The sequence below is a fragment of the Atheta coriaria genome, unplaced genomic scaffold (genome assembly GCF_025399875.1).
Source record: "Atheta coriaria isolate IRGN ID8LTWV9N9 unplaced genomic scaffold, Caltech_Dcor_3.1 hic_scaffold_13_pilon, whole genome shotgun sequence".
Classification (NCBI taxonomy): Eukaryota; Metazoa; Arthropoda; class Insecta; order Coleoptera; family Staphylinidae; genus Dalotia; species Dalotia coriaria.
This window is the reverse complement of record NW_027045455.1, coordinates 351,879-366,989: the sequence shown is the minus strand read 5'-3', so window position 1 is coordinate 366,989 and position 15,111 is coordinate 351,879. Positions and strand designations below refer to the sequence as shown.

The following is a 15,111-nucleotide window of genomic DNA, read 5'->3' as shown; positions in this document are numbered from 1 at the left end:
ACCGAGAAAACTTCGTGCGCTCCCGGGGTATTGATTTCAGTGCCGAAGGACGAGGTCGCATCCGCGCCCCAAGCACCCGCCGCGCCGCCAAACCAAACAGATGAAAGAGGACAGAATTGCGCTCGACGTTCCTTCATGTTCGGGTGCCATTACGAGGACCCCGCCTGGTGGGCAGTAGCCGGTGTGGCGCGACACTGGTGTGTGCTTTTTATAGAAATGTTATGAAGTTGCTGGTTGCTGGAAGTAACTTATACGAGCGCGCTCAGCAAGAAAATTCTGGTGTGAGGCCCGGGTTGTACGAATCGGTAACCTATATGATTCCCTTTTTGCGATACAACTGGTTGCCTAGATGCCAACGGTTATTATGTGTGAGCATTGTGTGTGGATGGTTTTCTGCGTTTTACGATTATGCTTCTTTCGGTGTACAAAAGTACAGACCATAAACTTTTTCGATTACAAAATTCAAAAATTTGCAACATTTTTAAATAATAATCGACATATTTATGGGAATGCATTATCTCGAACACGATTTGTATTTTCGATTTGTAAATAAATGTCACTCACAAATATTCTTTTTGCGGTATAGTTGCTTTGGGGGTTATTTTGGTTATTTGGATAATATTGTACGCTCGTGTGCCACAAACTGGAATGCATCGAGATTGCCACACACATAATATTCGATTTGTGCATTTGGTTGCATAAAGCGCAAGCGACGTTTACGATGCCAACGGGACCACGGCAAGCGACGCGCCCCAGGCCACTGGCAACCGCCGCCAACGCAAAAACTCAATAACTGTTTAGCGATATGCACATTTATGCGCATTTGCTACCACTTCTGGTGGTGCGTTCTCAGGTCGACATCGAAAGCGAAACACATATGTTCGCAACTTCGTGTCAGCGTTCGTATCACAAGTGATGCTGTTTTGTTGGTTGTATACATCGATGTGATGAGCAATATGCATGCATGTTGAAAGCTACTCAATATACACAGTGTCCAAAGAAATACTGCATTATGCATTTATTTTCATTGGATAAACAAAACTTTTATGCATTTTACAGAAATTGTGTTGACACTCGGTGGAAAAACGTAAACAAGGACATACATGAATGAATACGTATTGGGAAAACACGATGTGGATGTGGAGTGGCACGAAGCGCGCTGCATATAAATATGAAATAAACGTTTGTACATTGGAAGCGCGTTGCGTTTGCCGCGACGTTAGCAACTTCGTGACTTTATTTCCGGTTGCGGTGTGTTGCGCTGGTGTTTTAACACTCATACGCGAGATTCGCAGTGCAACCACCAATAACGCCGACTATGTTTGTTTGGAGGCTTTCGAGGTTTGCCAGGATGCGTTCTATGCACTTTTCCGAGAGCGCAAATCGAACGAATCGCGGGCGAGTACACAAATAGATGTGAGAAACGATCCGAAACAAATTGCAATTGAACCAACTGTCTAAATATTTGAATTTTGGCGTAAAATTCAAAAATTTGCAAAAAAGCAGCTCATTTTAATCATTCAATGTTTTTCTATTTTCCTACAACTTCTGTAAGCGGTGCAAAAATATTGGAAACTTGGAAAACATGGGGTAGAATAAGGAAATATGAGACTCGCACCGGAGATTTCCGCAAAGTCGTACGTCCCGCGTTTCTAGGAAAAAGGCGACTTATGGCCTACTTAACCTCAAGCCCAACCCTTTTTTTGTTGTTTTCGAGAACACACAGCCACTATATCTTTGCTTCTTGGTTTTCTGGAGAGCATGCAGAAAGGAAGTTGCATGAAAATTACATTGCCAAAAATAAAACAGAACACTATGAGCTCTGCACACGCTTTTAATATGTAATGCGTGAAATTATTGTAGGTTTTCGAGCCTGCATAATATAAAATTATTTAGTTCCTACAAAAATTGAAACTATTCCGCTAAGCTGAACTTGACTCATAGAAAAGTAGGCAGACAAAAGAGGAGACCTAAAGTGTTGCATACTATAATAGCTCCTCCCTCTCCATTTATACCTGCGGACCACCAGTAAAAAGTGGTGAGGGTAAGAGTTCGAGTGGAGCAACCCGCGCAGCAGGGCTTGCTGGTACCAGACATTCGGCTTCCCCACCACTCTTTGCGGGTTGTCCGCAGGTATAAAAGGACCGGGCACTGTGCGCTGTCCATACTCTTTACGACCTTCACAACATGACTCATGCTACTTGCTTGGCGAATTGTTTTGCCCAACAAAGTTTAATTTACCAATTAATAACGCTTTTCACAAACAAAAACAGAATTTTCTTGTTACACTTCAATGTGTAAACTGCAAAATTGATTTCTAAACATTACCGTAAAACTTTTCTTCGAAAAATTCTATATTTATTTCCATCGCAACGTTCGCACAGATGTTATTTATTATAAGTTACACCCGTTCTATATAGCTGTGATCTGAATTCTATCCAATGCCTTTCAAAGTCTTTCTCTCCTTTGTTTTGTCCTTTACTTTCTTTCTGCCAAGAACGTCTTCAACTAAATCCTTAATACGTCTCTCTGAATGTGTGTGTTTGGCCCACATGAGTTTTCCTGCGTTCCTCTTACATTAGCTTATATCAACATAGACCCATGATATTTACGCGTTGGAATCCTTTGTTTTCATCACCACGTTGACTGCTTGAGAGTTATAAAAAAAACTTAATATAAAAGTTTACTTTATATGCTTAGATATGCGCCGACGTTTCACATAAATAACAGGCACTGGGATCCAAACAGAAAACAAACAATATTTTCGATATTGCAGGTAATATCAAATTTTATTTTATGACGGCAGGCTCTAAGGACTGCAATAATATCCTATTGTTTCTTAGACTTTTTTATATTAAATTTTGTGTTGAACATTATTCATTTTTTGGCAAAGTAAAATTTTAAAACCGCCACAACACAGTAACTCAAGGTACCTAATCATATACCTACTATATTGTTATGACAACTCTCAACACACATTTTCAATATTTTTACCGTATTAATGTAAAAACAGAATATTAATATCGGAAATATTCTGTAATTTTGATTTTAAAATTCGTGAATTTATAATTTCATCATTATATCAATAATTTACAACATTGTGTCAATTTTACAACAGCAGCGTTGTACATTTTCCAAATAATTAGTATTTCGTGTTAATTAAATCGTGCTTACCTCTGTTCCAGCCAGCGTTCGATCATTAGTATTCCTGACATGGCAGTGCAAGTAAGCCGTAGCGCCTAATTGTACCGTGACATTCGAAACAGTGTTATTCGTTTCCCCACCCAAAGAATTTTCCGCCTTGGCATAATCTTCCCCGAAGTTTGGGTACCACAGTTGACGCCATTCGGAGTATTTTTGCATATCTCGTTTTCCTGCAATAAAGAGAAAAATCATTGAATTTAATTTTATTTTATTCAAAACAGTAGTGAAACGAAAAAAACAAGTTATATAAAATCGCTTTAAATTTCGGCCTGCATTTTGTATGAATCGTGCCTATCGGTGTGCATAAAATGCGAATAAAAACCACCGCGATTTACACGCAAAGGGCGCGCGCGAAAAAAGTGAAGCAAAAGGGGAAAATACACGCGCAATGCGAACAACGGTGAGGGCTTAATTAAATTTAATTAAACCGTTTTGCAACGCGCGCACAGAGCGCATCGCGCCGCAACAGCACAACGAGCAAAGCGTGGAAAATACTATACGGTCATCCCTAGATTACACCTAGAGTGTCATTCTTTATGAAATAAAAACAGGATGACTCGAAAGACACAAAAGTATATTTTATACTATTTAATATTTTCTATAGATAAAACCTTTTTGTCTAAAAATGTAGTCAAAATACAATGTAACAACGCAAAAATTTATTTAAACAGTTTCCTGAATTATAGCTGATAAATCTATTTCGATCATTGGTCCTAATTCCGTCCGCCCGCGCATGTTGAAAACGTCGATACATACCTACATAATAAATGGCAGAATTTGTAAATTTGTTAACGTCATGCATTGCTTATCGGCTGATGAACGATACCAGCATGTAGCACTCATGCAGAGGCAAAGGTCGCAGGCAATTCGGAAAACTGCCGTGCACTTGTTATTAATTAATATTTGTTGTTGCTGTCGGTCGCTGTCGTCCAATGTGTTCGTTAAGCGTCGAAACCGTATGCGCGCTTCGAAACAAGTTTTGTGGGTTACAAATTGGGGCAATTAATCAAAGTTAAAATTAACACGAATGTAGGCAACCAACTGTACAAAAAAAAAACTGAACTGGCCACCATTCTAACATTTCCCCGAGTTTATAACCTATACAATTTGTAACGTTGGTGCACTACATTCAATATACAAAGTATAAATGTATGAATGTTTTACACTCGTTGTAAACACAATATTTTATCGCCCACTTGCATTTTTTAATAAAAGTTTTTTATACGCACATTCTTTCAATTTGTATGGTTTGTGCGTTAGAATCTTTTGTTCTTTTGTAAATTCAGCGACAAAAGTCATCCTGAATAAATAAAAACAATATGTTTTGTCCGTGGCATTAATAAAATATGCAGTCTTGTAATAATAACGCGTTGATCCTGTTTGCACCATCTTTTTCTGATCCGACGTCATTTAAACCTGCGCTTATACTCTGGGAATGTTAAATTAACGTCCATTTATTACGACACCGACAGCGCTGTTGTTTGGCCGCAGTACTATATAAAAGCATTCATTATGTGCATCGACGCCGTGCCACAGCACTTCATGCGTTGCCGTCATTGTTTTACGGTCGAGGCCATTATTAAATATTATTATTATTATCATTATTCTTGTTATAACCATCGCCCGCCGCTAATACTCGGACGATAATGCTAACCACAAATCAACATCATTGACTACATCATTTAAGCCAACAAGCAGCACGTAATAATACATAGAAAGTAAGTACTATAATATTGGTGAACTCAAAATAAGCCCACTCAATATCGCACAAGTTCACAAATCGCTATAATAATAACTGCTGGCTGAAAATCATCCAAAACTTACTTCGAAGTTATTTGCAAGGGCGTGATTCCAAAGATACAAAATTACTAAGTCGATTCATCAACGTCGCTGGGCTTCCAGGCGTTGCACGTCGAATGCAGTTTGGAGTTTAATCTATCGTCAACTGCATTCTGCGTACGCTACCCTCGTAAATCCAATCCAAGCAAAAAAATTAGTCAAACAAAAAATGAAACTTGTTAAACTAAACTTCTGGCCAAGTCACACGATCAAAAAATCAAAAACAACTTCGTTAACACAAAAAAAACTTTCTGCTGTAATCTCTAAACAATCCACGTCAACGGTTATTATATAAACATTATATTGTTCAAGTTTTAATGTTATTATATATAGTGCAGATTGCAATCACCTTAGAGTAGAGGAAAACTCCCAATGTTCAGCATCAGAGAAGGAAGTTTCCAACAAAGTTTCAACTACGTACTCTGTTCGAGACTGGAACAACGTGGAAACGTGGAAATCACAATTCTGCCATGCATTTACAATGTAGGTAATGATTTGGTTACGGAGAGTCACATCCACCCGTCTGACATCCTCATGTACAGAGAGCGGTAGTGATGTGTTTCATTAGCTCCTTGTAGGTTCGATTCATTAGCGAACGGACACAGAGCGCGCTGACAGTGTAAAGCTTGCGGACGTGAGATGGCCGAGCAGTAAAGGGAAACAGCGAGGTACGCTGTAATGATTTAACAATGACGGCTTAATGGCTGGACGGTTTGCCGAAGGCATTATTAACACGTATTCTCTGCACTTTGCTGCAATACTATTTGAGGTTTGTATTACGTATAAAATATACTTACATCTAGATTTTGCTAATTTTGTGTTTTATTATCTGTACATTCCTGTAAATATGCTCGACAAATTTCAGCTCACTTTTATTGGCAATTAATCGCGTTTTAATACCGCTTTAGGCATTTTACAACTTATCAAAACGTCGTTTTACGGAATTAAGTTTATTGGAAGTTACTGGTTCCAGCTTGTCGATAACGCATAATTAATTAACTTTCAAACCGTAAATGTGTAGTTCGCAAAGTTTAAACGTAAGAAGTTAAACTTATATTTGATTGTTTCAAGAGACATTAAATTTGCGTCTCGTGATTAGATTAAAATTTGTTTTATTCATGAACATTAATTAAACTCAGCAAATATATTTAAGCCATTAAATTTTATTAATAGAATGCTATGCATTTGCTTTGTTGTTAATGTTTTAAAACACTAATGACAATTTCCTATTCAAGTTTCAAGTCAGTTTTGACAAATGCTTATCAGTTCCAAATTTAAAATCACAACGAATCATCATCATCCACACTTCACTTCATCAACTTCAATCATGAACATTCCAATCGATAGTGAACCAGTTATACTCGACCAAGAAGATCCAGACGCACCACCCATGCAATTAATTTATCCTGAAGAAAGCGAAGATGAATTTGGTCGGCCACGCACGCAACAATCGGTTACGTCAACTTCAGTCTTGTGCAATGGTTTGATAGAACAAAAAACAAATAAACAACAACCGTCAAATTCATGGCATGTCATAAGGAATCAATTGCATAACCAGGCACGACTTGAACAGCGATTTCCGTCAACAAAGCATCATAAAAATCATCATGAGTCGTGCGCTTGTCGAATACAAGATTTTCATCCAATGGACGAAGCGCCGTCGCCTTGTTCAACATCGCTTACAACAAAAACTGAAATTAATCCTAGGCAATTTATCCACTTGAAAAGTAAAACTAATTTACGTTATGTGATGGAATCACTGTTAACAGCTGCAATGACACATGAAATGGAAGCTACTGATGCGTATCAGTCAATGTATGAACATTACAATTCACTTAACGAATGCCTTGCGTACGTCTCACAATATTTGGATTGTATATGTTTGGAAACCAGAAGCCTTTCGCGTCTTTGCGCGCACATTTCACGCGCAAACCTCGTAAGTTTAGAATCAGAACATGCTGATGAGAATTGCACACTTAGCACACTCCTGAATCAACTAAGTTCACGCAATTCAAGTGAATATTATTGGATGAAGAAGGAGATTGCGGCCGAACTTGACGCAACTGCTGACGTGAACGAATTAATTCGTAACTACACAGAGAAAAAGAATGATTTTCATAAAGCTATTCAAAATATGCGTGTGATACTTGATACGAATTTTACAACTGGGCAGTTGCAGAAATTGAAGAAACAATTTGATCTGATCCAGGAGAAATTTGTAAATAGTCGTAAAAGATTAGAAAGAAAATTACCAAAAATAATTTGTCGTAAAAATCAAGTGCTTGTGAATACGTTTGGAATGCTGGCTGAGGATATGCAATCAACAGCAAATGATAAAAATGATTTTGCAGTTGTTTGTCAGCATTTGGAAACTGGATTACGCGATAAAATTAACGACATTAATATGGATAGTCAATGTAATAATTCTGACACTGTACAAAACGATGAAACTAATTTAATTTTTTAAATAAAATATAAAATTAAACACATAGTTTAAAAGTGTAAATTGAGCAATAAATATGAATTGAATAATAAAATTCATTAACAATAAATTTACCAGATGTCGCTGTTAACACTTTTGATATGACAGCAGTAGAATTCTACTTTATCGACTTGCATTTCAGTGCTATTTATATTTTATTTTTAAGAAATATTTATAAAGTTATATAAACTAGTATCGTAGCATCGATGATAACGTATCCTTACTTAACTTGCATCTGCGATTTTCGAATTGCAGTTTTCTACAGCTTCAGCAAACTTGCACACTGCCCGCAATATAAGTTTGACTAAACTTATAACTGCCCATATTTTAAACTCTAATCCTTAGCACTTTACCCATGTATACAGCACGTACTCAGACCTTATCCAAGCTCTAATACACTGCGCAGTCACCAAGTTATGTCGTACCCCTCTCCCAAAGTCGAAGTATTAAGTTGCCACCAACAATTTCCAACAAATTATAGACGCTTTTCCAACAGCAGCCATCAGAGTATATTTGGCGATGCATTTCGATTTTTAATAAATTTTTGTGCTTGAAAACTTCGTTTGGTGCTAAATCTACGCAGTGACATCAACTGCTTTATGCGTCGCTTTGTAAATAGATGGCAAAAATAAAATCTAACTCGATATCGATAACTTTGCGCTTGTGCTAGCCATGCAACGCAGTAAAACCTAAATTTAATGCAACGCGGCGGACTAGAAACGACTTAGAATGTGCGCACCAAGTTGCAATTCGCAAACTCAATATAAACTACCGCCCCGAATTGATAAATAATGCCTACGAAATTGGCAAACGCAAAAGTAGCAGAAAAAAACCTCTTTGGGCAATAAAATAATTCACTGAATCCTAAAAGTTCTTTAAGTATGTGTAAATATGTTATAAATTTCTATTATTCACAAATAAAGTGTAAAAAATAAATAAATAGTATTGAAGCAAGAAGACTGATTATTAATCCAATTAAAGTTTGATAAATTTCCAATTTTATCCCTTTCATAGATCCCAAATATAAAAAGTAGGAAGCAACGAGAACAAAAGTATAAAACGTAATAAATATGATTTATGTAAACGATTTGTTATTGCATTGTGAGGCGTAAGAGCAAACGCCATCTAGAAACGCCTTCCGATGAACAAACGAGCGCGCCGGGCGACTAAAAAGATATCAAAGGATTATTTATGAACTCCCGTTATGCATACAACGAACGTAAACGCAAAACGTGAACCGGATCTCAAGCTCATACTCTTAGATGCCGCGACGAAGAAAGAAGAACGATAAAAAGATGCGACTCTCTCTCGGGAGAGCGATGCTAGAAACGATGGCAAGTTGTTATGTATCACCGAAATATCTCTCCACTTGCTACGCGGTTCCGAAAGGTGCGAGACTGGTGTATGCCGCATGTGGAAGAAGCAAGTGGAGCAAATATTTTTGCGGTCCACTGAACGCAGCGCGCGCGGATTTTGTATTGACAATCATTTTTCATTTCGAAAGTGCAGATGCTGGAGCACTCAGTCAATCTTATTCAACTTTTAGCAAGTATGGAAAAGCACGACGCATGTACACGCGGAGGGCGTGAATGGCGAGATGCGATGAAATTTCCGTCATGCGAATAGAAATGTAAAATATATTGATAGTCTTCCAAACTTCATCGCCATCATGTTTCTTGATAAATGAAATTCAAATGTGTTGTATCTTAATATCACGTACATAAATCTCGTGGTTAACGAGGTAAAATTAAGCAAACCTACGCGGCCTTACCTTACCGCGCAGACTTTTAATTTGTTTAAACTGTTTTTACCACGTGCAATTTCCTGCAATTTGCAGTGGATACAGAAAACCCAAACGTAAACAAACAAGAACAAAATCGTTGGAATTAAAACGCGGCGAAACAGCCAAGCTTGGAATAAAATGTTTTTATATTTTATTTACACTGCACGCCGAGCTTGGTCTTGTTAGGTATTTTCGCGTCGTTCCCCTTCGATGTTATTTTTAACGTCTGTGGATTTTTTGCGTCGTTTTTCTAAGCGTTTTGCCGCTGTAGGAACAAAAGTAAACTTCGGCCCAACGAGAAACACGTACAAAAAGCACTAGAAAACTAACAAACTCTGCAGTCGAGAAAGAGTGTGGCTGAGCGGGGGGTTGTACTTCCCTCAAGCCTGATTCCCGTTTGAACTGAGTTCACGTTTCCGGTTGCCAAACTTCTTGATTTTTTTCTCTTCATTTTTTTTCTACAAATGCTTTTTCTCTGTTACTGGTTTAGTTTTTTGCTTATTTCTTAATCAATTATTCCAAATGTCTTGATTTCTTGCATATTTATTTCACAAAATAACAAAAATAAAAAAATTTTCTTTAAATTCTGAAAACTATTGTTTGAGAAAAGCATTCATGTAGACATAATTAGTTAGGTTAAAGGGCGCGACACGATGATTAATTAACATATCGGTTTATTAATCGACAACGTTGTAATTATCTCCAATTAATCTTGGCTACCTCCCTCTTCGTAACATAGAATGCAAAATCTGGAATTTGCATGTGGATTTCCATTTCCATTTCGTATTTAGCACCGCCCATTCTCCTTGTTCATTTTGCATACTTCACTCTTTCCATTTGCGCCCACATTTCCATTTTGCCCCATGCAACGGCTTTCAGTCTGATGAATCCATTGAGGCGTCGCCTCTGCGTTTCATCCGCTTCATCGTTTCATCCGATTCGCCTCCGCATAAACGTTGGGGCCAGCAACTGCTCGCTGCCACAATTCTGTTCGTCTGGTTGCCTACTTCGAGCCACCCACGTATGGTTGCCCGGCGCATCCACAGCTTAATGGCGACGTATTTACATTTGTTTACAAAGGACGCGCCTAAACGTGCGTTATTCACAACTAAACAACGCGCAATCGAAGATTAGGAATGCCTGTGGTTGTCTGCTTTGTGGGTTGATTTATCGCGCCCTAGATATTAAATCCTACTCAACTATATTTACTACTAGTAAGCACTATATAATTGCATAACATAAAAATAAAAATAAACGAAAATTAAATGCTATGCTGCGCGTAATTTCATCAAAGCTTTGTCGAGCTTACTGCTACGCTTTGATTTTAATTAACGTTTATTTAGCGCACAAATAACAAAATAAATATTACGAATATTATTTGATGACATCCCCAATTAAAATCGGATAATGACATCGCATAGGCTTTCCCCAACACACAAATACCAACTTAGTGCTTAATGTAATGGAAAAAAGTTGATTGCATTGAATTTGCGTTCACATATTGCTCTCGTCGGTTTCTCATATAATACGAGCACGGAATATGAAAAAAAATAAAAACAAACAAAGCTGGGGAGCGGAAAGAAAGCGAAGCCGTGTTCCGGATTTGGATACGACGCTACTACGCGACGCATGCCGTAACGAAATCGTACATTACGTTTGTAGGTAGGATGCATTACGCGCGTACATCTTCCATTATCTCGTTCCCTCAGACTTTTTCTTTGTGGCTTGCCTAAAAGAAAAAGCCGCTTTTCGGTGCCTGCATAAAGAGCTTGGATTTGAATAAGAATCTAGAGTATTTATGACTTTGAATTCAGCGGAAAATGAGAAATAACTAAAATTTGTAGGTGTCTCCCGACATCACAAAAATAAAATGAAGCCATGAATATAGATTTAAATTTTTACCTCAACAAAAATTCATTTTTATAAGAATATTCACTGTAAATGTTATTGAATGTGGATTATCCATTAATATAAGATTAATTTTATTTAATAGGTAATTTATAGCATACGCGTATCAATGGAATTAATTTTCAATAGAATTAATCCAGCTTTAGATATTGTCTACTATTACTAGGCATGACAGATTATCAACATTTGAATTACCAATTGGGCTGTGATTAAGGTGCTTTACAGCTTACAATTTTGTTAAATTCAAAAGCGGACGAAATAAACGCAATTTTCCGCATTTTATCTCAATATCTCTACTCTACCTGTACACTGCAAACTTTCGCATACAAAGTAAATTTTATTTATTTATAGCGGACAATAATGTCGCTGTACTTGACTGAATTTACAAACAAATATTCATGTTTGTTCTAGGCTCTCTGTGACAGTGTGACATGCATGGTCGGTGGGAATTGCCTTTTAAAAATTTCATCCGTACGAGAGCGCGGCTGCTCGACGAAGCGTCATCAAGCGTACACATGAACTCTCCGAGTCACTCATACCTCTGATGCCGCCAACTCCACTAATACCAGGACATGAACATGAACATGTTATGATCTTCCGGCGCACAAACATATGTAGACGTAAGTTTTTTGCACCGATGTTGGTGTTGGCAGTGTGTGCGCTAGTTCTTCCGAGTGTGTGGGTTGCGCAAAGTGCTTCGCGCTGTGTTACCAGTGTTATTCTATAGAGATATATAGAGATAACAATGTGTAAAGGTCGTTCACTTCTTGTGGGTCACTGCACATGCGAATTTCATATTCTGGAAGTGCACGGGGTTTAGTTTGGAGTCCATCAAGGACTAGGAGTATATTTTATTAACGCGAATTTGTAGAGAGTGTGAGGCATGAAATATTTGCTTTGTGCGACAGAAATGAACGAAAAACAACGTGAAACAGGGAAATAATCTTATTACAAGAACTTTCAAGTGTCAAAGTCAAAAGTTAAGCTTAAATGTCATAAAGATCTTGTCTCTACATATCGTAAAACGTGAAAATTTTATATTCAATTTGTAAATGACAGAAATCAAATGAAAATGAAAGAAAAATATGCAAATTTGTTAATTTACGTTTGAGAATATTGCGAAAACAATTTTAATTGCCTTAATTTATTTCATAAATAAAGTAGGTAAGAAATGTAAAAAAAGATAATAAGTTTTTTAGCAACCATTTTTTTAAGCATTCACGGCACCATACCACCGAAGTGCCTTTTATATGTGACGAACGCAAACGGCGATAAACGACGACTATAAAAAAGGCCACTTTGGGGTCATAGCGACGAGCGCATTCAAGGGTTCCATTCAAATAATCGCCTGTGGTGTGGATTCACTCCCCAAAAAACAAGCGTGGGTGTTTGGTGCTTTTAGTTGAAGACTAAAAAGAACAACACAAACACCATAAAATATTTGTACACTATCAAATTGTATCTGAATAGATAATAAATTGATATGAATGATTAAATGACGTAGGAATTGTAAAATATTATGTTTACTCCCTAATACCTATGAGTAATGCCATAATTAGTAGATAGGTATGATATCTTTAAAGCGTAAAATGAAAGTTTCGAATCGGATTTTAATTATATTTATGCCTCAAAGTGTAAAGTTGAAAAAGCTTTCATATGCTGTAATTGGAATTTCTCGCGTCGAGCGGTAGGCAAATGTTTTTCGCAAATTTCGTCAAACTTGTAGAAAGTTTCGGTTTTACTGCGTTAGATCGCGTAACGGTTTTTACATTCTCGCACGTTTGTAGAAACGCTCGCGAAACTAGTAATGAACACATTCGCCGTACTCAAAAAACGCGCATCCCACGCGTTAATGGACTTTTCGCACAGTTTTACACTGTTTTTTTTTCGACAATTTAAACTATTTTACAAACAAAATTCAAAGTAGAAAAAAACTCTAACGTTTCACAAGTACAGTTATAAATTTGATGAAGTATCTGCAGATTTCCTTGTTACTTATATTTATTTTCATTAGTTTTTCGGCAAAAAAATTAAGTTTTCAAAAAATTTGTTTTTCCACCAAGAAAAAATAAATAGCAGTTACTCTGAAGACCAAAGATTTTGCATATTTACAAACTTTAATCGCCCTACTTCTCGAGCCGGCTATGAATATAAAGGCACTATTATTACGTGAAGACAAAAATTCAAACTTCCCCAGCACGGTTACCCTTGGCCGAAAATAAACATTACGCCTCATGTGTGTGCGCTACAAGTTTCGCACGAAACGCAGGAAACAAAGCGCGGAAAGCGTTGAAGCATCGCCGACGATTTCGACGCGTCGAAACGCTGCTGCTCTCGCTCGAAGCATAAACACATCGCATCGTCGGGGCGAGTTTGCAGGCGTGCTCCGTTTAAATATTAAAACACTAAATTAAAAGCGCACGCCGCGCTCGCGCCACTATAAAATTCAATTAACCTTGCGCTAACTTATTTATTTGCGCCGGAATTAGTGCGGAACGGTTAATTTCATCTGCGCTGGTCGTACGCTCGCTCCTCGCTGCTGATGTGCATTGTTGCTTTGTTACAACAAACAGTAATGCAAAACACACAATGTGGATGGTACCTTTTTGCAGTTTTGCATTAAACAAATTAAATATTACTAAATATCTTGAAAATTATAGAAGAAAAGGTTGCTAAATATCTTCACCAAGTTAAAATAGAGTCACGTGAATTCAAAGCACAATAATTTGTTGTAAAAATTCTCATCCAACAAACAATACGCACGTATTGTCTTCTCGCTAGAAATAAATGATGTTAAAGACCTCAACCGGAAGTTGAGACACATTCCTGAGCGCTGAACTTTTCTAATTTAAATTTTACCCGACGACGCGGTCTCCTTTTCGCTGAAGAACTAATGCGAAAGGCATAAAACGAGCACCCATGACGACCGACGACGACATCGCCGAAAGAACAAAAGTACGACTGCGGAGACGTTTCACTCGACGGGGTCGTAAAGAGACAAAACATTTGCGACCTAAGATTGCGTTCGGCGAGCGGGCGCGCAAACGACAGCGATATTGTTTCTCGTCCTGCGTTTCATGTTTCACAGTCGCACGTTTGGGGGCGACGAGTTTCCAGTTTTCATTTTTAGTCGCCGTCGTCTCGTTTAGTTTTGTTTGTTGCTCGCAAGGTGTGCGGGGGCATCAATTTGCCCGAGCGAACAATTCATCGCGACGCTTAGTCGAATGCACTTTGCATTCAACGGCGCGCTTTTTCATTTTGTGGCACGAGTTTAAATTAAAGTGGGAATACTTGTCGAGCGCGACGACAAATCATATCCGGGGTTCATAAAAATTGTTAAGCGCAAACAAAAATTTTATCACTTACTAATATCCATGGAAGTTGTAAGCATGATTGGCGGTATCCACAGGAGGAATACAAAACGCCAATACTCCATTGCTCGAATGGCCATCTGGAACAGAAAATAATTTTACATTAATAAAAAATTTATTACTGATGCTATCAATATAAATATCACATGAGCCAGTTAGTGAATATGATTTTTATTTGTAGCATATTTGTTTTTCTGATTCTTTGCTCGTAAAATATGCATTTTCACGAAATTGAAACGTCACTATCAATTTATCAATATGCGCGGAGAGTGTATTTATTCAGCGGCGACGTTGGGTGTTTGCACAATGTGGCGCATTGTGTGCGCTGGTCGAGCGTGATAAATCCGCGCCACTCGCACCTCCCGTGCCCTCCTCGCCGCCCCCGCCTGTCACATACGCTTCGCATCGGGACGCGCGCGGGCAAATAATAAAATATCAACCGATTGAATATGGGCGTCAACGTTGGCTGCCTCTCGCATGCTCAACCGCGGCGCGCCACCCACGCACTCGTATGCAAAATACAC

General features: G+C 38.0%; 2 protein-coding genes across 6 annotated transcripts in view; one reads left to right on the top strand and one right to left on the bottom strand.

The window, feature by feature from the left end:
* The window catches only part of LOC135801912 (neurotrimin-like), a 133,187-nt gene that overhangs the window by 20,155 nt on the left and 97,921 nt on the right, over positions 1-15,111 (bottom strand). For all 5 annotated transcript variants that reach the window (XM_065315439.1, XM_065315438.1, XM_065315436.1 and 2 more), the window contains 2 exons: positions 14,583-14,667; positions 3,175-3,374 (listed from right to left, as the gene is read on the bottom strand). In XM_065315439.1, the coding sequence (XP_065171511.1) occupies positions 3,175-3,374; positions 14,583-14,667 (285 nt within the window). The remainder of the gene's footprint in view (positions 1-3,174; positions 3,375-14,582; positions 14,668-15,111) is intronic.
* Positions 6,266-7,616, top strand: LOC135801781 (uncharacterized). The gene has a single exon (XM_065315292.1). It carries the CDS (start codon positions 6,299-6,301, stop codon positions 7,508-7,510), a length of 1,212 nt encoding a protein of 403 aa, XP_065171364.1. The 5' UTR covers positions 6,266-6,298; the 3' UTR covers positions 7,511-7,616.